Source organism: Elgaria multicarinata, chromosome 20 (genome assembly GCF_023053635.1).
Source record: "Elgaria multicarinata webbii isolate HBS135686 ecotype San Diego chromosome 20, rElgMul1.1.pri, whole genome shotgun sequence".
Classification (NCBI taxonomy): Eukaryota; Metazoa; Chordata; class Lepidosauria; order Squamata; family Anguidae; genus Elgaria; species Elgaria multicarinata.
This window is the reverse complement of record NC_086190.1, coordinates 16230137-16255405: the sequence shown is the minus strand read 5'-3', so window position 1 is coordinate 16255405 and position 25269 is coordinate 16230137. Positions and strand designations below refer to the sequence as shown.

The following is a 25269-nucleotide window of genomic DNA, read 5'->3' as shown; positions in this document are numbered from 1 at the left end:
CAGAAGCACTGCTTTACTGATTGATATTTTCCAATCCTGTTACCTCATCATTGTTGCTCTCCCTTCATTTTTAAGATATCTTTCTTTAGTGGAGTTGGGAGGGGAATACAGACCCACTGAACTCTAGGAAAAAAATGCCTGAATAAAAGAAACATTAAAAAGAGATTTCCATCACCAGTAGACAGATGCTATTTAAAACAAAACCAAAAAAAGCCCCACTGTTTATTCATTTTCAATTGGCTGAAGCTTTCTTTTTTAAAAACACACCCACACCACATCACTGCATCCCTCAATTTGTTGCCATAAGCGACACATTTTTGTCTAAGTTATGGTTTCAAATACTGGTAGCTCAAAGCCAAGTGGAATTTAAAATAACTATCCTTGCTTTCACTCAACGGAGGGGCACGCTCTGTGTTATTATTTTGATTTAAGAGAGCTTTAGAGTTGCCAGAAGTCAACTCCAAAGAGGAAGCCGTCAGCTAGGTTCGGTTCCGGGAAGTGATGCTAGATCTTAGGCTTTAAAAGAAGAGTTCTGTCTGGGATTTCTCGGGCAAGGAAACGGCATGCAAAGCTCATCCGAGGCCGCCCCAGCAAAGAGCCAAAGTTAGGAAAATGACTAATTCTACAATACACACATTTGCCTCCACTTCCAGGGAAATCGTCCAACGGATCGACTGAAGGAGGAAGTTAGGAGGGAAGATACAAGAAGGGTAAAAATGTTCAGGATCAATAGTTGACAGAGGAAAGGGGGAGAAAAGCCTTTGCACTGGATTAAAAATAAACACCAGATTTCCAATTGCACACAGTTTATGTAGTTTTGTCTCGACACAGTAGGGGGAAATCCTAGATTTCGGGACCCAACTTCAAATGCTGTCTGATTCACACGGAAGCAGCTTTTCTTCTTCTTTTTAGGGCAAAGACACACCATGCATACAAATTGTGCCCTTTTTAACAGCGATTAGGCCAGGAATGTCCCTCGGCAGACAAATAAGCGCCCCAAATCCGAAAGCGTTTAGCATTCATTCTTAAATCTAGACCATCTCAAAGAGTCGCCAAGAGAAGACGATAAAGTCCCATCCCACCCACCCAGTCCAGATCCCAACATCAGAAATGATGGCAATTTTACAGGCGGCCCAGACATTGCATGAAGTGGCCATATTACATTCCAGCGTGGTGTCCAGAAACCATGGCTGAATCCCAGAGTGCTCCAGGAACGTTTGAGTGACACAAGGAAGTGGGAGGGATCGTCTACGATCCTCCACCACCAACGCACCTCCCTGGTGGGCCAACAGCACCGGATCGGCAACGTCCGGCACTCATGAGTTACCAGGGCGGCTGAGAGCCAGACTCCGAAAAGCAACAACCGTGCCACGTTGGTAACGTAACGAACCGTGCCTACAATCACAATTCCTACTCTTCACACGGGCTTCCCCAGCTGGTGCCTTTTAAATGTTGTGGACTTCAACTCCCACCAGTCAACGGTAAAGGAATGCTGGGTGCTGTCGTCCAAAACATCTGGAGGGCTCCAGGTTGGGAACAGCTGGCTTAACCGGCGGCCCACTTTGTATTTTGGATACCGGCCAGTAGGGAGCCAGGAGTCAGTTGGTTTCCTTATGATTTTCAATAGGGCCCAAAACGCCCCCTTTTCACCACTCTGCTGGAGGCGGAGGAATGCTATCCTTGAGTGGCGTTTTTCGTGGAAAAGCAGAACATACATTTAATTAATAAATAAAATATATAGTAAGGTGGATCAAATGGCTCTTGGAGCACTTGAAGATCGCATCTTAAAAACAAATTGAGCATTCTCTCTCCACCAAGGAACCACGGAGAAGGCATCCCGCAACCCCCCCCCCTGTCCTCTGCTCTGTTTCTTCCTCGCCAGGAAGAGACGGCGTTGCCTCCTTTGAGCCCAACGCGCTGCAACGTTTGCGTGGTTAAAGTAAAGAACAGAGCGGGTGGGTGGGTGGGTCGAGGAGGGAAGACAGATTTGCGCCAGGGGGGTTAAACCCTGGTTTTGTATTCAGTGCCAAAATATCCCAAGTGCCCCAATGGCAATGAGTCTCTCCAGTTGGTTCAACCAAGGAATTTGGGGCAGCCTGGCCCTCCAGACAGTTGCCCTGAGAGCCTTGTGATATAGGGCGGGATGTAAATGTTTTAATAAATAAACGTCAACTCCCATAACTCCCACCCAGCCCAGGGCCATACTGGTTGGGAATTATGGGAGACATAATCCCACACATCTGGATGGTTCCAGGTTGGGCAGGGCTGTTTTTGGGGGGATTTTGTTTGCTTTGGCAGGGATGCCAAAGCAGAAAAGAGGCTAGGCAGTTGGAACCGGAACTGACAGCCAGAGGAGACTGCCAGGACGGAAGGGGATGATGGGAGAAATGATCGCTGTGGCTGGCACAGATTTAGCTCAACTCCATTTTCCAGAAGCTCCAGCAGCAATCAGTGGGAAAATGCGTATACATCTCCCAGAGAGATGGAAACCAATCCAGACGGAACGCAGACTGTTGGTTTGGTCACCCTTGCCTCACTCTCAGCCTGGCAATAGTCCACACAGAATTCTGGCGTGAAGCAAAATCTGCCAATCAGGTCGAGATCGTGGGAAGGCCGCCTCCGCGAACCAGGCTTAAATCCATTCCTGCCCTGGCATTCTCTCGCGCACGCCTTCAAATCTGCCAAAGTGCCTGTATTTCTGTTCGGCTCCGAAGCCGGGTAAGAAGTTTATCTCCCACAGCAAGGCCAGGCCTCGAGGCTGTTTAATCCACTTACTGTCAATGATGTCGCCGAGGCCTTGAGCCCTGAGGAGGTCTTTGAGCCGGGTAACTTCCTCCTTCAGCTCCCGCACCAGCTTGGCGTTGGGATCCTCATTGATCACTGCATTGCATTTGATCTGCTTTGCCCGGTCAGCATATCTGGAAAGACAAACATCATGTCTGTGTAATGAAGATCAGTGCTGGTCAATGCTTAAGAGTCTTTACATCAGTGGCAAGCAAAATTCAGGCTCGCAGTTCTTTGTTTTTACTAGAGTCTCCGAGATGTGTCAACGGCAGCATGGTGGAAAAGACATACAGTTAGTAATGGCCGGCAAGGTGATGTTTGCCCTGTCCTGGATGGGGTTGCACTCTCCCTAAAGGATTGGGTCCGTAGTTTGGGGGTGCTCTTGGATCCAGAACTGTCACTTGAGGCACAGGTGAACTCAATGGCAAAGAGCACCTTTTATCAGCTTAGGTTGATATACCAACTACGCCCTTATCTGGACAGAGATAGCCTAGCTACAGTGATCCATGCTCTGATAACCTCTCGTTTGGATTACTGCAATGCGTTATACGTGGGGCTGCCTTTGAAAACGGTTCGGAAGCTTCAGCTGGTACAAAACAGGGCAGCCCGTTTACTAACAGGGACTGGCTGGTGAGATCTCATTACGCCAGTCCTTTTACAACTTCATTGGCTGCCAGTCCAGGCCCGGGCCTGATTCAAAGTGCTGGTATTGACATTTAAAGCCCTTAACAGTTTGGGGCCAGGTTATTTGAAGGAACGCCTCCTCCCATATGTACCTGCCCGGACCTTAAGATCATCTACAGGGGCCCTTCTCCGTGAGCCCCTGCCAAAGGAAGTGAAGCAGGTGGCTACTAGGAGGAGGTCCTTCTTCGCTGTGGCACCCCAGCTGTGGAATGAGCTTCCCAGAGAGGTCTGCCTGGCACCTACACTGTACTCCTTTCATCGCCAGCTGAAGACCTTTTTATTCTCTCAGTATTTTAACACTTAATTTTAACTTAAATTTAAATTTTACTGTTTTAACTCTGTATTTTAATTTTATATCAATTTTGCTGCGTGGTTTTAATCCTGGTTGTGCTTTTTATACTGTATTTTGTATTTGTGCTTTTAACCTGTTGGGTTGTTTTATTATGGTTTTAATTTTTGTGAACCGCCCAGAGAGCTCTGGCTATTGGGCGGTATAAAAATGTAATAAATAAATAAATAAATAAAATAAAGAGTACAAGTGGGCACCTTGCAGGCATAGAGATATTGTTAAGAACATAGAAGAGTCACTTGCGGCCATAGAGATGTTGTTAAGGGCATAAAAGACCCTATCAAGGCTAGCATTCTGTACCCACAATGGACAACCGGACGTCCTGAATCTCCCACCTTTCAGCTTCATGAGATGATCCCATTGGGCTCTAATATTATCAGTGGGAGAAAACGTCATGACTAGCTGGGTGACGCTTGGCGTTGTAGGCCTGATTTCTATCAAAACATACACAGGATTGCATCCTAAACAAATAAATGGGAGCCTCAGGCCAGCAGGACTTGGAGGGCTCCCCCTGAATTAAAGAATTCTGAGCTCACGTATCGAGTTCTCAGATCTAGACACAATTGGCTTTCTGACATCCAATTGGTCAATGTCTATTCCTTCTAAATTAGCCACTATAGCAACCTCCATTAACTGTGCAGTGTTTAATCTGCATTTAGTTAAGAGACCTCTAAATCCATATGAGCAACCCAGTTTAGAAAGGATTTCACGCATTTGTGAGGCCCATGATTCTGCTCACATGTCTTCAAATAGGCAAGAAAAAACCTATCCAGACCCCTTGAACTCAAAACCGTGAGATATGGGAAAGGGGCGGATCTTATCAACAATTACATATGTAGCAAAGGTGGATGAGATACTATAAAAAGGCTTTTAATGCGCTAAAAAAGGTCACTGGTCACAGGAATTAAAATATCTATACACTGTATAGTATTGTATTCAAACCACAATGAAAAACGTTCAAAAAGTAAAATTCAGGTATATTTACACCGTGCAGTATTACACTCAAACCACAAAGAACAATATTATTCAAACACCAAACGCGTTTTGACCTACAGGTCTTCCTCAGTGGTGAAATATAGTGTGCACGAACATAAGCTGCTAAAGACTATTTTTAAATTGCCATCGCCACTTGGTATTTCTATCTTTTGCCTTTCAGAATGTAAGTTAGGCTACTATATTCTAGCTATTGTGAAAGCTTTAGAATATAGCCTCATATCCCAACCATTAGGGTGATATTTTGGTGGGAAAAGGCTTTCTTTCTTAACAGTGGCGCGGCTAGCACCGGTTGCCATGATATTCCAACCTGTTGTTCTGTCTGCTGGCTAGTCATGTTTCTCAGATGGGAGGCAAATGATGAGGCATCCATTCTACCTGAAGAGAGTCTAATCTCTTGGAAACTTCCCCCTAGGCAAAACTATGCAAACTAAGCAAGACAATTGTCCGCTCAAGAAGAATAGGAAGGCTCTTCCCAAAACACCATAACTTCAGAGAGCTTGGTGAGGAGGCAGGCTCTGGCACAATCCTAGTCAGACCGACTTTCTCACACCTTCCTTCCGCTCCGTGCGTTTTAGCTTCCGGCAGACCCTAGCATCAGCTAGCTTGTCCGGACACTCTCCTCCGGAAGAAACCTCACTTCCCGCTGAGTGTGTAGGATTTGGCTTTGAGGAGATAAGCTCTGGAGGGGGCTGACTCCCAGCTGGGGAATTGCCCGTGAGAGCTTCCTCCCCACTGGTGGTACAAGCTGGCTGGTGTCTGGTGCTGCCTCCTCTAGTTCTGAATCTGATTGATTACCTGAAACACCTTCTCCCAAAACAGGGGCAGTAGGGTTAGACATGTTTTGTCAATACCTTAAAGTGCTTAAAGTTTCATCGTAGTTGATGTCCGCTGGACTCAGCGCAGCCACCATTGCAGTTCTTGAGTTGCCGCCTACAGGGCAGAAAAGGCAATCGGATTACACAGGGCTTGTCCAACTTGACCGCCAAGGGTCAGGTTAATCCTCAGCACAAAGGATTGACAAGATGGTGCAGGTTCACCAAAAGATTCAATTGGGCTTTAACAAGCGGGCAGAACTATTTTATTTCCTCAAACTATGCAACACACATATACGTGGGGGCAAATTATATCTAAGGAAGGAGTCGCGGTAGAGCATAGACCCCCAACGATGTTTGCAGAAGCCAGGAGGAAGAGCTACAAGTTCTTACTCTCCAAACGGCCAAATGTAGTCTGAGACTTCTGACATTACAGTAATTTCCCCCCTGCCCCAGAACGATGGTGACTAGACGCCTGGGGTAGTATTCTATTGTGCCCATGCACTCACGGGAGTGACTATTTACGCAGTGGGGCTTTTGTGCTTCCAAAAATAACCCAAAACAAGTCAGAACGCTCACTTCTGGAATGGGGCCGGTCAGCGTTGCTCGCAGAAGGGAGTTTTTCTGACCTGTTCTGATTTGGAAACAAGCGTTTCTGCTTGATTCTGGGGTTATTCTTAAAAGCACAGAAGCCCCAATGTTCAAGTGCTCGTGGAAGTGGAGTGGATACTGGCCTTGGGTTTTGTGTGTGTGTGTGTGTTTTAAAAAAGGTAAATCCAAGATTTTCTAGGCTGCGATGGGGGCAGCGATTTATATAGAAGGCAAAGTCTGCATGTCAAAGACAATGGCTGAACAACAAGGAGTTCTGTAGCACCTTAAAGACAAATATATATATAAGGGCATAAGCTGATGTGGACTAACGTCTATTTCATCAGATGTGGCCACACAGCGCACTACTGACCCTGGGAAACACTTAGGCCCTGTTCACACGACACGCTAAACTATGCTGCTTAACCACAAAATGTTCATGGAATGCATTTTGTGGTTAAGCAGCATGGTTTAGCGTGTCGTGTGAATGGGGCCTAAGTATAAAACAATGAAAGGAAACTGATAAACAGGTGGAAACTTTTAAAAGGAGCGGAAATAGGTCTCTCCACATCCACGTACCTAGGTTCTCTCGCAGCAACCACGTCAGCACGGAATCCCTGTATGGGATAAAGTCGGACTTCTTTTTCTTCTTACTCTGCAAAAGGACAGTCAGCATTTCAGAGCGCGTCGCCATCCAAGAGAGCCGGAGCGAAGGGGCACGCACACATTTTCCTGTCGCTTCCGAGAAGCAACATTTGAAGCCGTGGTTTCGCAAAGGAGCTCGATGGGCCAAATCGAGCTCCCAAACCCAATTTCTCCCCGTTTCATGCACCTGGGGAAAAAGTGCTATAGATTTCCGAGACAGAGGTGCAGCGCCTTTATGTATTAGCATCCTGGCACTGCCTGAACTCACAGGCTCTGTTACAGCGCAGGCCCTCCCACTAAACGGTATCGCCGTTGTGGCAGTACCTGACCACTCGTCAGTCGGTCCGTTTGCACTGCGTTCCCCACCCTGCCCTGCTGGCCCCTTACTAAAGAGCAGAAGGCACTCCACGCTTCACCGAAAACACAGGCGTTGCACAGCCTTGGGTAAATGGACAACGCTGCAAATGAAGTGATGTGGAAAAGATGGGATACTGAAGAAGCTCAATAATCTGGGCTGAGCTGTACTATGTCTGACAGCAGGCAAGGCAAGGGCGGGGAACCTCAGGACCCAGGGCTAAATCCAGCCCTCCTGGGTTCCCAAACTGGCCACGTCCATTCTCCTAACCACTGGCGGGGTTTGGTGATTTCCCAGCTTTTGGACAGTTTTCCCCCCTTTCTAAAAGATTGAAATGCCTTTCCTTAGGCCTAGTGACTGGCAGTAAGAGCAATACCTTACAATATATGTCGGCTCAACACTCAATGTCAAAGGTCTGGGGGCAGTCGTGAAAAGGAGGAGACTTGAGCAAATGTTAAATAGAGAAGGATCTGACATTATTTTTTTCGCAGGAAACGCACCAAGTTAAGGATGGAGTAAATGAAATTCGTTTGAAATGGTCAGTCTATTATGAAAAGTCATTGGGAACTTCAAAAAAAAAAGGGAGTGGCCATTTTGATTTCAAAAATAAGTGGATTTACTTTGGAGAATGTAAAAAAGGATGGGAAAGGTAGATATCTTTTGATAAAGGGTCAAATTGAAGGTAAAGCATATACGTTGGTTAATGTTTATGCCCCAAAAGAAAAAAAAAACAATATATGTCGGCATTTTGTGTACTTTTGCCCCACCTCTTTTGCCTTGGGATGAAAGAGGGTCCCCCAACCCTGAAATAAGGGAATGCATCTTTGGAAAAAAAGCAAAACGTTTTTAAAAATTCCCTGCAGGTAGAAAAGTAGGCTAGCATCCTTCTCCTTGAGATGCTAGCTTTCTATGTGCAGGATATTTTTTGAAAATGGTATGGAGGCGCATTCAACGACGCGAGCCCCCACCTGCGGTCCAAAATGGCACAGCCCATACCCACGATGGCCACCTCACTGAAAGCCAGGCTGTTAATATTCTGAGACAACTCCCATGCCTTAAGTAGCCCGTGACCTTTCTCGCAACCCGTCGCAGTCTCTAAGCCAGACATATTTCGAATGCTGCGCAAGGATTAGAGCAATGGGATTCTGTTTTATTTAGAAATTAATTTTCAGCAAGCAAGGGAAAGATGCACCATCAGCGGAATTATATTTGAGCTGGCATCGCAGTAGCCTTTAAAAAACAACAACAGCAGAAGCTAAGAAAAGATGACAACCACTGATGAATGGGGGAAAGACAGACAGATGGAAGGGCAGTTAAAAAAAGGAGGAGGTGGGGAAAAGAGTACGGAGAAGAGAAAGGACAGAGCAAGGAGAAGAGAGGTCAGAAAACCTTAGCTAGCAAAATTGAAAGCAGGAGGACCAGGGGGAACAGAGAGATCCAACTGCACCCTGCCCCACACCTCACCCCCAGTCATCTCGTACCCGGCCATGTGTTCTATGCAAGCCACCTCACGACGTGGCACAACCAGCAAGTGCTCTATGGTTAATAGCAGGGAGCGTGAAGGAACACAAGTCTCCACGTTGCACGGGCAAAGGATGAGCCATATTCTTCCAGGGGTGGGGAATCGGATGATTTTGAGGCAGCCTTTCCCCCTTCCCCCCAGCCAGGGGCTGCTGGGGGTTGTAGTCCTTCACATCTGGAGGGCACTAGGTTTGGGAAAGGCTGCCGCGAAGCTTTGTTTGTAATGCAGAAGCCGCAACAAGACATGTACGCTACTCTTGTTTCTAAAGGGAACGGAGTTAGTGACGTCAGGAGCAGGGGTACACGGCGTGCTTCCGAGCGTCTGAAATCCTCCTTCCTGGGTACAGCAGGTTTTCCCCGGAGAACCGGATGCCTAAGCTGAGCAGCTGTGGATCTGGTCCGCCTCTTTGATGGGAGACCGCTGCAAGGCCCATTTTAAGAGTGGGGCCCAAAACTTTCTGGAGCGGGTCGCTTATATTTCTCAACACCCCTGAAAATGCATCCTCTTGGGCGGACCTCTGCGTCGGCACATCCGTGGATCCCTACTTCTGGCACCTCCTGATCTAATGGCCTACAGTCTACCGAATGCTATTTGTCAGTGGCTACTCTCTCCCTCCCCGTCGTACCTTGCTGGTGCAGTTATCCTACGGTGGGAAGCATTAAAGGGAGAAAAGAAGAAGGTAAGATGGTTGGAGCAAGAACAAAGAGGTCAATAAACAGGCGCCACAGGTTCAGAGTCGGATAAGCGTTTCCCCACACGTACGTACACACACACACGCTCATGTAACCTAAGTCAAGAGCTTGATCCTATGGGCAGGTAGTCAAATGCAAAGAGGGCCTTTACTGGAGGGAAGGAAGCTACATCAGCGAGGGCAGGAGTGGAAAGAAAGGGCGAATTTGGGAGCATCGATCGGGAAGGGAAGGGGAGACTGCCTTGCACCGGGAACTCCGGTCCCATCACACATCCACGCCGTGTTAGAGAGCGCGGACAGACACTGTGCTTCGCACGAGAACAGCAGCCACCGCTGAGCCAGGCCTCAGCTGTTCAGAATTCCCCCAGAGACAGGCAGAGAAAGCGGAAGGGTACGGTACAGCTGCTGGACAACTTTCCCCCATCTACAGATCTCAGGCGGATCTAATACTAAGCCCTGGCTTAGCAACTTTGGGAGGCCCGTGGGCTATTTCCCTCACCCAGACCTTCCATGGGCTGCACCTCCACCTGCAGTGCTGAATTTGATTTTTACAAATAACAATGTTAAAACAAAAAGGCACCTGAAGGGGCTACAGAGCACTTTTGGGGTTCCATTGTAGTTACAAAGCACTGAAAGGGTCAATTCAAACCGGCTGCTCCAGACGCTATTTTGTGGTTGCTGTTGTTTTATTATTATTTTTAGCATTTGCCATTTAGCGGGGGCTGCCTGTCACTCAACTTTGGCTTAGCATTATGAAAACAAGCCTCAGCGAACCTTGGGCTCACACACTCCCCCCCCCCCCCCCCGCCTTCCAGTGCAGCTGCAACAAGGAGTGTGGAAGCTTTCCTCTTCAGATTAACCGGAGTTTAGTGTGCTGTCTGAACCCACACAGGCTGCGGTTCATCTAAAATGGAAGAGGAAGCCTTCATGGCTGCGATTCTGCTATTGGGCGGTACAGAAATGAAATGAAATAAATAAAAGGGAGGCATTTTTCTCCCTCTCTCAAAATACTAAAACCAGGGGGTCATCCCATGAAGCAGATGGGTGGGAGATCCAGGACAAATAAAAGGAAGGGCTTCTTCACACGGCGCATAGTTCAGTTATGGAACTCACTACCACGAGATGTCGTGACAGCGACCCATTTGGATGGCTTGAAAAGGGGGGTGGATAAATTCCTGGTGGAGAAGGCTATCCATGGCTACTAGCCCTGATGGTTGTGTGCTACCTCCAGTATTTGAGGCCATAAGCCTGCGTTCACCAGTTGCTGGGGAACATGGGTGGGAGGGTGCTATTGCACCATGTCCTGCTTGTTCATCCCTGGCCGATGGCTGTTTGGCCACTGTGTGAACGGAGTGCTGGACTAGATGGACCCTCGGTCTGATCCAGCATCAGGGCTCTTCTGATGTTCTTATGTTCAAAGTATCTTGTGAACCGCCCAGGGAGCTTCGGCTGTTGGGCGGTATAAAAATGCAATAAATAAATAAATAAATAAATACAGGCATCAGGTTTGGGAAGGCTGCGCTAAAGCACAGCTTAGCATTAAATCCAAACGCAGCCTCCATCTCTCCCTGTTTATTCATTCCCTTTTATTTTTCTGTCCTTCCTCCAAGGAGCACATGGGTTCCACACTCCTCCTTATCATCACCACAATCCTGTGTGCTACGTTGTCTCTTATTAGCAGCTCATGGTCCTTGCCTTTCCCTCTCCCTAGGGAAAACTAGCTGCCAGGGAGAGAGAGGATAAGCAGGGAGAAACACCAAAGGGAGAAAGGCGGCCAGAGGCTGTACAGTCACCATCCATTTCTCTCTGCCAGCCTCCTCGGAAGTTTCAGAATGCTCAGCAATCAGGTTTACACTTGGCTACTTGAGCTATTAAAGGGTGAAAATGTGTCGCCAGGCTCTTATGTTGCACCCACTGAGGGGATGGGACACCCCCCCAAAAAGAAAACGCCCTAAAGATGGACACCGGGAGGAAGTTGCTGAGCCAAAGAGAAAGTGCAGATTGTAGCAGGAGGCTGAAATCTCTGCAAGGAAGAGGCTGAACTCGCTCTGCCTAGAGCACCCCAAAACTGGCACATCAGACGCTCTTGGGTGGATGGGGGACGACTGAGGTAGAGGATCACTCTTTCCAAAGGGCAGGCATCCCCAAAAAACAGCAAACCCCCCCCACTGTTGGAAAGCCGCAGTGTAAACACTCCCACCAGGGCTACGAACAGAAGTCAGTTGTGTTTGAACAGCTGTTAAAAACAATGTCTGCTAACACAATAATGCCCCCTGCCTTGCCCTCCTGAGGCGGTGATTCCCTCGAGGTTTCTGCCTGTCACTAAGCCCAGGTGGCTCGTAAAGCATTGGGTTTGCTTGCTGCTGCTTTCAAGGAAATTGACGCAATCTGGACTTACCACTTCTGCCAAGGCCGAAATCACTTTCCCCAATGTGGTGAGAGATTTGTTGATATTTGCTCCCTCCTGGAAAGGTAATCAGATAGTTGAGGTTGAAGACAAATCTTTAAAAAGTGGGGAATAAGAACTCGATTGCTGGATTCATATACTTTTACCATTAAGGGCCCCATTTTTATTTTTATTTGTTCTTGCATTGCTTGTGCCTCGTTTCCCTGAAGTGTACGGCGTCTCTACTTACTAGTCACCTACACTGGCCTGCTAAGAGGGAGATGACTAGACCCTACTGATGGTGATCTCTGTTTTCTGGCCAGGAGGATGGAGAATAGATTGGGAATAGATACAGAAAATCTTCCAGCATCCTAAAAATGTAGTGTGTTTGGAATCCGCCAGCCTTCCTCAACCTCCTGCCCTCCAGATGTGCTGGGTTACAACTCCCAATGGCCAGGAATGCTGAGAATTGTAGTCCCACAGATCAGGAGGGCAGCAGGCTGGGGAACGCTTGGGTTCTGCATGCTTTTAGTTTGCAAATAAACGCCATAGGCGTGCATACAGGGTGTGCCGGATGTGCCCAGACACCCCATATGTCTCCAGAATCTACAGAATGTGTGTAATTCGCTCAGGCATGCAAATGGCAGCCACCGTTAGCATGCCTGAGGGAATTACACACTTTCCGGAGACCCTAGAAAGCACACTTCCCCCCACTACTGCAGATTCTAATGAAATGCGCTGCGCACGCCTATGATAAACACCCTCACATGAGTACGGGCGTGTGAGTCAGAGAAAATAGGATAGCACGTAAATGGATGGAGACATGAAGACTTCTCCTTCCTCCTCTGTTGCTACCAGCAACCTGGGCAGAAGGAGGTGAGAGGGGACCAAGGGCTGTACCACCAGCCTTGCTGAAAGACTACTTTTTCCCCTCTTCAGATGCCTTTGTCCTTGTCTGTCATGCTTTTTTAGATTGTAAGTGTGCAGCCAAAAGACTTGTTTTACTGATTGCATAGAAGCTGCTCCGGGAGCCTTTTGAGCTGAGGAGTGGCATAAAAATACTCATTTAGTTTGTTTATTTATTTAAGCTAGCCACAGCCTGGCAGGGCTCACTCGTACCTTTAATCGAGTCCCTTTAGCACCAGTGGAGTCGGCTCTCTCACTCCCTGCGAGATCCACGAGGCTGATCTTGCTAACCTGGAAAGAGAAACATGCTTTAAAAAAACGCAAAAGCGAAACAAAAAAACCAACCAAAGCCAACAATTCAATCTCGGTTCCGTAAAATTCAAATGTCCACAAAGTATTGGATGTCGATTGTAAAAATCCATGGAATGCAGACTTTGTGGATACAAAGTAAGAAGAGAAGCCCCACAGCTCTGAGTCCCCCGGTTGCAGATAAAAATTTCTCCCCCTCTTCTGCTGATTAAACAACTACTGTATATCCATTTACCTGGGAGTAAGCCCTAATGTACTCAATGAGCTTTCTCTGTTGTGGCACCCCAACTATGGAATGCCCTCCCCTTGGAGGCCCGACTGGCGCCAATGCTGATTTTATTCCGGCGCCAAGCGAAAACATGGCTTTTTAACAAAGCTTTTAATGGTTGAATTCACCAATTTGGCACATTGTTTTAACTGTTTTAATAGTTTTACTGCTTTTAAATTATATATTGTTTTAACTTGGTTTATGGTTTAATTTGTTTTTAGCTGTGTATATTTACTGTTTTATACTGTATGCTTTTATCTGCCCTGAGATTTTATTGATATAGGGTGGGATATAAATGTTTTAAATAAATAAATAAATAAATAGACGTGTATAGGATTGCTCCTGTTCTTCTTGAAAGGACAGTTGTCTTGCTTAGTTTGCGTAGTTTTGCCTCGAGGGAAGTTCCTAGAGGTCTGACTCTCTTCAGGTGGGAAGAGATGTTTATTGCCTGAATCAAGCTTGGTGGATTACGTGGAAGACTCCCTTTATTGTCTCCCAATAAGGCAGGTGGTTTGGAGCGTGGCCACGTCCACAAACGCCATCGCCTCGCCTTGCTCATTTTTCCTTTTCCCGCGTTGAGAAAGGCACGCAATGGAAGGCTCGGATGGCGCCGGGAAGAAAAAGAGAAACTGCTCCTCCCAGCGCCAGCCAAGCTCTGCTCCCTAGAGAAACCCAAGAAGGCTCATGAGCAGGATGTGAACCTCACGGGCTGTATGAGGCCCGTGGGCCAAAGGTTACACATCCCTGCTCTGCAGCCACCCGAACCGAAAACTGCTGATTGCCATCATCTAAAAAAGAACCACGTAACAAGCAGGTGGTAATCCTCCTCCCATAACTTTGCAGAGCACCACCGCGAAGACACGGACTCTTCGGAGACGGATAAAAACGTATTCCTAGAGCCGAAAGCCTGTTAAAATCGGTCATATAATACGCAGTGCCGGAGTTTCTTTGCTCTTTTGTCTCCCTGGAGTGGTATTAAGGCCAGGAAAGCCTTCTGCCGTTGAGAACGGGCTCGCTTTTAACATGCAAATCCCACCGCAGTCTACACCAATCGCCACCTCCAAACTGAACTAGGCCCTACAGGGAAGGATGCAGAAGAGGGGAGAGTTAATGAGCCGGTAATTAGTTAAGCCCTGCCAAGCAGGAACACTGAGGCTTCTGTGCACAGAGAGGGAGATTTACTCGGCCGCTCGTTACGCTACAGAGTTCTTCTTCCTAGATTCCCACATTCTTCCTCTCTGCCTCGGCTTTTCAGGAAGAGAATCTGGTCATCAACAATGCACGGCCAACACAAAAAGGGTCTGAAGACAAAAACGAGCCCCTCTGCAAAATGGATGAGAAGGAGGTCGCTCGGTTCGCAGGGGAGGGTGTCGCTGTTTTTTTAAACGGTCGCGAGGGTCCTACTTTGCCCCTCCTATTTCCCACTCCCAGGGATATCGTACCTTCTCAGTAGAAAGGTCGGTTTCAACGTCGTGCTTCTTCTGGGTGAAAACGATCGTGAAGACGGCGTGGGAACGGCTGCTGGTTTCGTTCATGTTGGTAGCTGCCACCGTCCTTTAAATAGAGAAAAAGAAAGAAAAAAAACATTCACTTTCTTTCTAGAAAAAAATAATAATATTCATGGGGGGGAAATCAACAAGAGAGTTGCTTCTGGCCATTGCATCTTTGCCATCAGGCAGACCCCGGTGCCTGATGCCTAGCATGGGAGTTGTAGTCCACGACTGGAGGGCGCCAGGTTGGGCAAGGCTGGCCTATTTGAAGCACCTTCTAATCGTGTTTTTGTGTGATTTTAAGTCGCTTTTGGCTGTTTTGTGTGACGTCAAGTTGCTTTTGGGCTGAAAAACAGAGGAATATAAACTGACATGCATTGTTTCTTCCAGGACAGAGATCAAGGGAGTGTATATAGTTGCCCATCCAGACATGCAACACTCCCTCACCTGCTTAGCTTTAGGAAGTAGTGGTATCATTTATTTATCTATTTATTGATTTAAAACATTTGTATCCCGCCCTATATCACTAGGATCTCATGTATCTTAGGACGTTACTTCTGGAGAATGAGAGAATAAAGCCAATGACCTTGCTCTGAATCCCTGGGCAGGTTCATATGGATAATGTGTGGTCCCAAACCCCATTTCGGCCAAAGGCCAAAACCAGGCCCTTGAATTGGGACTGAAAACTCACAGGCAGCCGACGTAAATACTACAAACGAGAAGGATTAGGAATTGTTGTAGATTGCAAGCTGAATATGAGCCAACAGTGCGATATGGCTGCAAGAAAGGCAAATGCTATTTTGGGCTGCATGAATAGAAGTAGAACTTCCAAATCACGTGAAGTACTGGTTCCTCTCTATTCGGCCCTGGTTAGGCTTCATCTAGAGTATTGCGTCCAGTTCTGGGCTCCACAATTCAAGAAGGACGCAGATAAGCTGGAGCGTGTTCAGAGGAGGGCAACCAGGATGATCAGGGGTCTGGAAACAAAGCCCTATGAAGAGACTGAAACAACTGGGCATGGTTAGCCTGGAGAAGAGAAGATTGAGGGGAGACATGAGAGCACTCTTCAAATACTTGAAAGGTTGTCACACAGAGGAGGGCCAGGATCTCTTCTCGATCCTCCCAGAGTGCAGGACACGGAATAACGAGCTCAAGTTAAAGGAAGCCAGATTCTGGCTGGACATCAGGAAAAACTTCCTGACTGTTAGAGCAGTACGACAATGGAACCAGTGACCTAGGGAGGTGGTGGGCTCTCCCACACTAGAGGCCTTCAAGAGGCAGCTCGACAAGCATCTGTCGGGGAAGCTTTAGGGCGGATTCCTGCATTGAGCAGGGGGTTGGACTCGATGGCCTTGTAGGCCCCTTCCAACTCTGCTATTCTATGATTCTATGATCTACTGATATATGGGTTCGAAGACCTTGGAAGGGTCATTGGCCAAGGGGGACTCAAGGGAGTCCCTGGCTGTAATCTCACCTCTGCTATGAACTCATGATGAGGTAGTAAAAAGTCATTTTACTGACATTCGTGGTTGCCGTTTTCACTGCTGCTGCAGAAGCTTTCAAAACGAAAGCCACATCAAAATTGTTTAGACGTTTACAAGTTGACTCATTCCAAGACAAAAATAAGCGTAAGAAAGTAAAGGTGCCACGCAATCCGTCTCCCAGTCGCCAGCCCCATGAAGCGGCTGCCCCTGGTGCGAAACACAAATGGTTTTACCCCACTCCCGAACCAAAATAGGACCCCACCTGGCTTTGTTCCCAGCGTCCATGAGGTCTGCAATATCGGTGTAAGAAGTGACCGCCAGTTTGGACAGATCTTCCACGTAGGGCCCGAGCAAAGGGTGTTCCCGGACCCGCAGGTTTCCTTTGTTCTTGGGGTTCAGCAAGTCGCGGACTCTCTCGCAGTAGATCTCCATGTAACTGACCTGCAAGCAGAGACAAGCAAGCCAGGTTAATATTTAGATGGCTGAAAGGGCACCAGAGCAGGAGGAGCAAGGCAGGAAGTGCAGCCAGTACACACACGAGGCAACACGGACAGAGGTGCACTTAGAAACGTCTTTTCTGCAGAGTAAAACAAAAGAAGGCCCCCTTATCCACAATGACTGCATTTCAGAGCCAAGGAATCAATATGCATTTGGAGAGCTCTCCGGTATCTAAAAAAAGTAACCCGAGAGGAGCGGATTGAAGCAAAGAGCTGGGAAATAATGAAAGCGCCTTCGTAGCGGTCATATCATCCAGGCCAGTATGTCTGACTTCAACTTTTCACACTGCTGACCTTGCAACATTCTCAGGATTGCAGAAAAAGACTTGGAAGGGCTAGGAGAGGCAGCTGGCATGGCCCGGGGGTGGAGGTACAAGCCTTTACAGTAGGGGTGTTGAATCTCTTCCAGCCCAAGAGGCAAATTTCATTTCAGAGCAACTCTCAGGGGCCGCTTTCCAGTGGAAACTTCAGCTGGTACAAAACAGGGCAGCACGGTTACTAACAGAGACTGGCCGACGAGACCACATCACGCCAGTCCTTTTCCAGCTTCATTGGCTGCCAGTCCAGGTCCGGGCCCGATTCAAAGTGCTGGTATTAACATTTAAAGCCCTAAACAGTTTGGGGCCAGGTTATTTGAAGGAACGCCTCCTCCCATATGTACCTGCCCGGACCCTAAGGTCATCCTCAGGGGTCCTTCTCCGTGAGCCCCTGCCAAAGGAAGTGAGGCAGGTGGCTACCAGGAGCAGGGCCTTCTCTGCTGTGGCACCCCGGCTGTGGAATGAGCTCCCTAAGGAGGTTCGCTTGGCACCTACATTATATGCTTTTAGACGCCAGGTGAAGACCTTTTTATTCTCCCAGCATTTTAACAGTCTATAAATGAATTTTAACTTGGTGTTTTAAATTCGTAATTTTGCATTGCTGCTGTTTTAATCTGGTTGAGCTTTTTATATTGCATTTTATATTATGGTTTTATACTGTTGTTTTATACTTTGAATGTTTTTAATTTTTGTGAACTGCCCAGAGTGCTCCGGCTATTGGACGGTATAGAAATTAATAAATAAATAAATAAAAATAAATATTTTTATGTTTCTATGAACCATGTATACGATTTTGAAGTACTTAGAGGAAAGCACTTTATATATCCTCATAAGTAAATAGATTAGGACTTTACAAACCGAGCGGTGTTTTGTTCAGGATTTTTGCCATGGCATATTTGTTTATTTCCAAGTACTATTTTTTGGACCGGTGCGGGGGCGGGGAGAGAAACCGATCTCTTCTCAATCATCCCAGAGCACAGGACACGGAATCATGGGCTCAAGTTACTGGGAGCCAGATTCCGGCTGGACATCAGGAAAAGCTTCCTGAGAGTTAGAGCAGTACAGCAATGGAACCAATGACCTAGGGCGGTGGCAGGCTCTCCCACACGAGAGGCCTTCAAGAGGCAGCTGGACAGGTATGCTTTAAGGTGGATTCCTGCACTGAACAGAGGGTTGGACTCGATGGCCTTGTAGGCCCCTTCCAGCTCAACTATTCTATGGTATGATTCTGTGAACCAGCATATTTCATCTTGGAAGTAGGGAGAGAGCGGACTCCCTGCTGCCAAAAGAAACAAAGATACGGCTCTCCAGGCTGAGCTGGTTTTCCCCAAGCAGAATCCGACCCCACCAACCCTCCCAGAGCCGATGTAGCCGGTCTCAGAGGGCTTAGCTGAAAGAACCCATCTGTCTGTCGAGGACAGAGGCCCGGCTCAACATATGGAACAAATGCGCCCAGCGACGTGCTATTTTTACATAGGCTGTATTTTAATCACTCGCCAACTATGGACACACACATCCTCCTGGACGCTCACTTGGCCGGCAGCCCGGAAGGTGCCATTGTGCGCCGAGTTAACAGGAAGCACACGTTTTGTTCAGCCATTATACTGCCTTCCGGTCACCCGCCGTTCTTGGGGCTCTGAACAACCCACACCTGCGTTTCCTTTCGTCTTTGCGGATAAAGAGGCTTTCCGCCGCTGCATTTATAGCCCAGGGCAAAGCAGCAGGCCAGCGCGCACTAGTCATTCCTAGCGTCACTTGACTTCAAGGATTCTCTCCGCGATTTCCCAACTAGCCGAGGCCTCAAGCTTATTTTTATGGCTTAAGGTTAGAGGCAAACTTCACTCTTAAACCCCCAAAAAGCACAGGTGTAAGAGCAGGAATGATCCACCCTCAGATGAGCTCATCCTCTCTCACCTTTGCCTGACTCACTGTCGCTGGAAGAGTTGTGGGCTCTCCCACACTAGAGGCAGCTTCCTGCACTGAGCAGGGGGTTGGACTTGATGGCCTTATAGCCCCCTTCCAACTCTACTATTCTAGGATTCTATGGAGGCAGGCCTAGAGGTGGCAGGCCCTGAAAGATGCAGCAGGCAGCCTCCTCTGAGGGTAGGTCATTCTGCTCACTTTCGGTATTGGTTCGTTCACTCAGTGCTGAACCTCTTTCAGCCCGAGGGCCAAATCCATTTTGCAGAAACTCTCAGGGGCCACATTCCAATGGTGGGCGGAGCCAAAGAAATATTTTTCAATAACCAGCATATTGTCGCTTAAAGCTCTCACTGCCAGAAATTAAGCCTTAGGAGAGGCATTTCAACTTTTTAGAAAGAAGAAGGAAAAAAACTGCACTAAAGTCAGGAGGCAAACAGGTGAGGCCAGGGGAAGTGGGTGTGGCCATTTGGGGAACCCCGGTGGGCCAGGTGAAGAGGCTGCATTTGGATCCCAGGCATGAGGTTCTGCAGCCCTGAAGCAAAGGCATGATAAAGTCACCTGCCCACACAGCAGAGACTGAATGGAAGAGGCCAAACCAGACCAGCAAGTCACACAGAGACACATCGGGTAGCCTCTACTACCGCTTTGGGCTTGCAGGATTGTTGATTGCATTCACTGATTTCTCGCAGCTTATTAAGCCGTTCTGTTGGGGCAGATCAATGTGGTTTTCCACAGTGGGGGAAACCAAGGCCATAGCTAGACCTAAGGTTTATCCCTGGATCGTCCAGGGGTCAAACCTGCTCACCTAGGTGACACACAGGGGATCCAGTGCTCAGGCAGGGGCGAACCCTGGATGATCCCAGGATAAACCTTAGGTCTAGCTGTGGCCCAAGTCACTTCTCTCTCACTCACTCACTCACACACACACACACACACACACAATTCCATCACCCTTACCTCCACAGAATAAGACATCTCTTCGTTGCTGTTGTCATTGATCTTCTCAAACAGCTCTTCACAGAGCTAGAACAAGATTAAGACAGCATCATGCTACAACCGTGCAGAAGGGAAACTGTGACAGAGCATCTGCAACGCTTTGTGTGCTCCGATGATTCCCCCAAAACACAGGGCCTGACAGAAAGGCTGCTAATTCATTCCCACCCACCCACCCACAACCCACGAGGCGGGCCAATCCACTGATGCAGTTATCTACTGTACCCAAATTCAACTCATATTAACCTGGAGTATTGACAGGGAGAACAGCTTCTGCAATAGACGCAAACAGGCCGTACAAACTGAAAGAAGAAATGTGGGTGGCAGTTCTTAGAGGGGTTGCAATTATGACAAACCTGCTCTCATCCAGCTGTAAAAACATTAAAACTGCAGGCTTATTTTTAGAAGAGTCTTTTGAGTTCAGCTGTTTGTTTGAAAAGGTTCCATTAGACGGTGTTTCCGAAAAAAGGAAACACAGTTTCAGGGCAGTGGTGGTGTTTGCTGTGTTTTTAACATCCCCGTGAACCCCCCTGGTTATCCATTCCTCTGTCTGCAGAATTTGAGGCTGACAAGAGAGGGAACAGGAGGGCGAATACACACACAAGCGGCTGAAAAGGTAGCAAACAGAGTTGCTGGTCACTCTGTACCAAAGAAAGCTTTTGACACTCTGGGCCCAAAGAACCTGGATTTCATGCTCCAAACTGCACAAGAATGTCAGGAAATTATTTGCTTTACTTCATTTAGTTCAAGAGGGAGTTGTTGTTTTTAAAAGCCTTTAGTTTTCAGAGGGAGACAAGGACGAAATCAAAGGCTGCTCCAACCAGAGACAAACATTTTGCAGGTGGAAGTCACAAAATCCTGCACATAGTTTGTTACAGGTGAAACACATGATTCTACGTAGCAGGGAGCCCCACTGGTGGCAGGTTTCTGCTCCATGTGTAAACACAGGGGGGGGACGACACAGAAACGCAAAACACAGGCTTGTGCGATTGTCAGATGAGACAACTTATGGAAGGATCACATGTTTCAGCCTTCCCCAAAGCTGGGTCCCTATAAATGTTTTGGACTACAATTGCCATCATCCCTGACCACTAGCTGGGGTGGGTGGGGGGTGGGAGCTTTACCAGGCTGGGGAAGGCTGAAATATTTCCTAATGAAGTGCAGGGAAATGTTGTGTGAAGCAGCCCTGCCTGAAAGAGGAGAAGGACATGAATCCACCCAGAGAGCTTCGGCTATTGGGCGGTATAAAAATGTAATAAATAAATAAATAAATAAATAAAATGAATCGTAGCTTCAACATATTCTTAAACGTTTAACATTTTAAATTTATTTACACTTATTGTATTTTACGGTTTTAACAGTGCACTGCCCAGAGAGCCTTGGCTATTGGGCAGCATAAAAATGAGATAAATAAATAATAAATAAATAAAACTTAGTTCGAAGCCCTGCGCAATGCTACAACCGCCTCCTGAGTTTTCAGAGACACGGGCAGCAAGCGGTTGCGTTCAGGACCTTGAGGGCTAGCCACATGCTTTTGCTCTTTAAAACATGAAAGCTAATTTTGACTTCAGATTTTTCTAGACTTCACTTTTTCTCAACCTGATGGAAGATATAAACGTGGTGCCGGGTATCAGCTTCCCTGCTTGCTCAGGGCCCACCTGCAGAATACACACAGCTGTTGCTGCAACCTTTTTAGGTACAGGCCTAGCAATGTTTGCCTCGAGACGGAGTTAGCGCAACGTGCTTTATGTGACACTTCCCTTAAGGCCTGGTCGGAAGCCGCAGCTGATGCAGAATGCAGCAGCCTGCCTATGCAGAGAGGGTGAGGCACACACATGCCAAAGCTTTGCCCCTCACTCCCTGTCTGGAAAGAGGCACAGACCAAATACCCACCCAGCATTTCATGTAACCCGTGGGCAGCCTCTAGCCGTTAAGTAAGCCCTCCTCAGATGTCAGTTCCACATGGTTTTTTCCTATTAACACAGAGCAGGGTTTAGCGCTGACTATTTCACACCGGGGGGTGAAGGCACAGAGCCAGAGACTTGCGCTGCTGATCCTATATAGCTCGAAACAGCTACCCAGCGAAAGTTATTTATCGAGGCTGAAACCCAGTCTCAGCTGCCCTCCCTCCCCTTCCCTTGCGGCTTCATTCAAGCAAACTGAGAGCAGGGATACTACAACATAGATGGCAGTAAAAAAATGCCAAAATGGTATTGGCCCCTTGCATTTTCAACAAAAGTGAACTCCTGAGGGAGGAAAGGACGGTTGAGAAGAACAGCCAGGAAGGAGCACCATTTTAAATATTTAAAGCCCACCTTTCCTAAAAAAATTCAACGTGGCTAACGGGAGAGAACAACCCACAATCCCTCCAAAACATTGCATAAATACAATGGAAACCATACATGAAACACACGGCATCTGTTGTGGCTTCCAATTTCTAGGCACAATTCAAAGGTGACATTTTAAACAGGATGAGGCAATCAGGCCACATCCTGTCCTTTCCAGGGAAAAAAGCTGCCTCTCATCTCTCAGAGAGTAACAGGCCAGGGGAAAATTCATCATTGCCTGAAGAACATACAATGTCCAAGCGATCATTTGAACAAGAGGGAGCAAACCAACCAGGAACTCTTCAACTAACTAGAGTTTCTCATTTCATCCAAACAAGGAAACTATGGTTAAGAACTTTGAAACGAGACATGGTATTAAGCCAACTTCAAACCATGGTTTTACCATAGTTTCTAGTTCAGACAAAACAGGAAGCTCAAGACCGAGATGTGTAGAGATGTAAAATTTCTGAAAATTTTGAAGCCATGGGGGAAAAACCGGATTTTCCTGGGGCGGGGAAAAACTGAAATTTTAGGGGAAATTGAAAAATGCAGTATTGGCACTTGCTTGTCCTCGGTGCACAGAAATTGTAATAATCTGATACTATACATAGTTTTTAGGAATCATTTGGAGAAGTAAATATATAAACACCTTGTCTTGAACATTTTATTCATTATGCTAAAATAAAACATTCCATAATCCATTTTTCTTCATTTTTTTAATTTTTCAGAAAAAAACAAAAAAGGGACGGGACAGGACGTTCCGCACCCCCCCCCCCCCGAATTTTCCTGGTTTTTCCCCAGACCTTTACATCTCTATGGATGTAATGTCACAGTGGGGTGGTAAATCTCCCTGGGCTTCAGTCAGAAACAGCCAGAACCCTAAAGAAGCTATTCCAAGGTGTTTTGCACCTTCGATAACTCCTTTAGAGTTCTGGTTGAAACCCGAAGTGAATTCACTGTTCCAATGGCATCAGAGCACTCAGCCTCCACCAAAGCATGGTGTTCATTGGGGAGGGAGTTGCCCTGCCTCTTTTGGTTTCAGCCCCAACCACAACGGGAATGCCAAGAGTGTCTCTAAAATGGAATTTGGCCCTTGGTTGGAAAGCAGTTCTGTGCCCCGGCTATAGATAATGGAAGACTTCATCTGTCATCTAACTGCCATCTTCACCCTGTGGGGAAGAAGATGCGAGGGAGACTGGAGCAGGCAGGGACCATCAGAGCCTGCTTCAGTTGGACCCCTCCCCTACAGGGCTAACATCTTCACCTTGTGGGGAAGAAGGAGCTGTTGGTTTGCCCCTCCATTGGGAGGTGAGAGAACGGAGCAGGGCCTTCCCACCAGCCTAAGCAGTCTCCTTAATTTATTTTTATTTTTTCCCTCTTCCCTCCCCATACACTTTTTCTTGTGTGTCATGTCTTTTTTTAGAATGTAAGCCTGAGGGTAGGGACTGTCTTCTTTATTGATACATTGTAAGCTGCTCTGAGAGCCTTTTGGCTGAGGTGCAGGATAAAAATACTCTAAATTAAATAAATAAATAAATAAATAAATAAATAAATAAATAAATAAATAAATAAGACTTCCTGGTTGTTCACTGACTCCAAACGGCTGCACGGGAATCCAAAATGCTCATTCATAGTTCCGCATACCATGCTGAGACATGTTTGTCCTATCGCGGCCGTGGCCTGACATGATGAAGGACCCCCGCAGCTTGAAATTACCCCCTCCGGTACGCTCACACGTTAAATGTAATTTAAGCACCGCTTTCTGCACAACTGGAAGGCACATTCGGGAAAGCCAAGGAACCGGAGGTCTCTGTTTACCTGTGGTATGATCCCTGCCTGGTTCTCCTCCTGCTTTCCCATCATAGTGTAGGATTTCCCAGCTCCGGTTTGGCCGTAAGCGAAGATACAAACGTTGTAGCCCTCAAAGGCATGCAGCAGCATCTCCTTCCCAATATCATTGTACACGCGGTTTTGAGAGGCGAAGCAAGGGTCGTCAGGCTGCAGGGATTTAAAAGAAGGAGAAGTCGTCGGCATGGAGGCACTGAGGAACAGAACGACGGGTGGAGAAGAGGGCAGAAGGGACGCCCAGACCTCGGGAGACAACCTTCCTCACAATGGAATGAATAAATAAATAAATAAATAAATCCCAAACTCTTGCAAGAGCTTATTGGAGAATCAAGAGCTACTGATGATAAAATAAATGCTCTGCCTTCATCCTATATTGCCGTGGGACTAGCCCCACTTGTCCTCTGTGAGCAAAGTCAGCTTGCCCAGGCTCCAATTGCTCTCTCCCCACCCCCACCCACCCCTCTCTCTTTCTAACTAAGCACTCAGTACTTCAAATTAAAACAAAATATCAAGGGAGTAAAAGTGGAGGCCAGTGCCAGATGCTCCAGTTTAAAGGGCAATTGTGCACACAAAAAGGCTTCAGAAGGCAAGCCAGTTCAAAGAGTCAGAGAGAGAGAGAGAAAATAGTGTTATTTTTTTTAATAAGAGGGCCTCCAAGCATGACATAATCCGGAGCATCAGCTGACAAGTAGAAATCTTTCCCGTTCAAGGAATAAATGGAGCAGATTAACTCCAAACAAGATGATTGCCCTGCCCTGCTCTCTGTGGAAAACCAAGTTGCTACTCAATTAAGAGGAGGAGCCGGAGTGGGGGGGGTGGAGGGAGCAAGAGTGATGTATACACAAGCTGGGGTCTAAGGACCAGTTAATTTCACCTTGGTGGGGCAAGTTCAAAAGGCAGCCTTCCCCAACGTGATGACCCACGGATGTGTTGGACTGCAGCCGTCTTCCACAGCCAGCCAGCCAGCCAATGGGCATGGTAGGCCCACACTGCTGGAATGTGTCAGGTCAGGTCAGGCAGAAATATTTGCTTCTTCCTCTTCCTGCCACTCAGAAACGCCTACTTCCCAAACCGCCCAGTATTACTCTCCTGATA

General features: G+C 47.3%; 1 protein-coding gene across 10 annotated transcripts in view; it reads right to left on the bottom strand.

Annotated features, from left to right (window-relative positions):
* KIF1B (kinesin family member 1B) overlaps nt 1-25269 on the bottom strand; it is a 137537-nt gene that overhangs the window by 71302 nt on the left and 40966 nt on the right. For 3 of the 10 annotated variants that reach the window (XM_063145497.1, XM_063145503.1, XM_063145499.1), the window contains exons 4-14: nt 24145-24324; nt 19964-20029; nt 16532-16710; nt 14738-14849; nt 12932-13009; nt 11825-11890; nt 9361-9378; nt 6793-6868; nt 5665-5743; nt 2776-2918; nt 636-674 (exon numbers count right to left, since the gene is read on the bottom strand). In XM_063145497.1, the coding sequence (XP_063001567.1) occupies nt 636-674; nt 2776-2918; nt 5665-5743; nt 6793-6868; nt 9361-9378; nt 11825-11890; nt 12932-13009; nt 14738-14849; nt 16532-16710; nt 19964-20029; nt 24145-24324 (1036 nt within the window). The remainder of the gene's footprint in view (nt 1-635; nt 675-2775; nt 2919-5664; nt 5744-6792; nt 6869-9360; nt 9379-11824; nt 11891-12931; nt 13010-14737; nt 14850-16531; nt 16711-19963; nt 20030-24144; nt 24325-25269) is intronic. The other 7 variants (XM_063145498.1, XM_063145501.1, XM_063145504.1 and 4 more) reach the window with 3 other exon arrangements.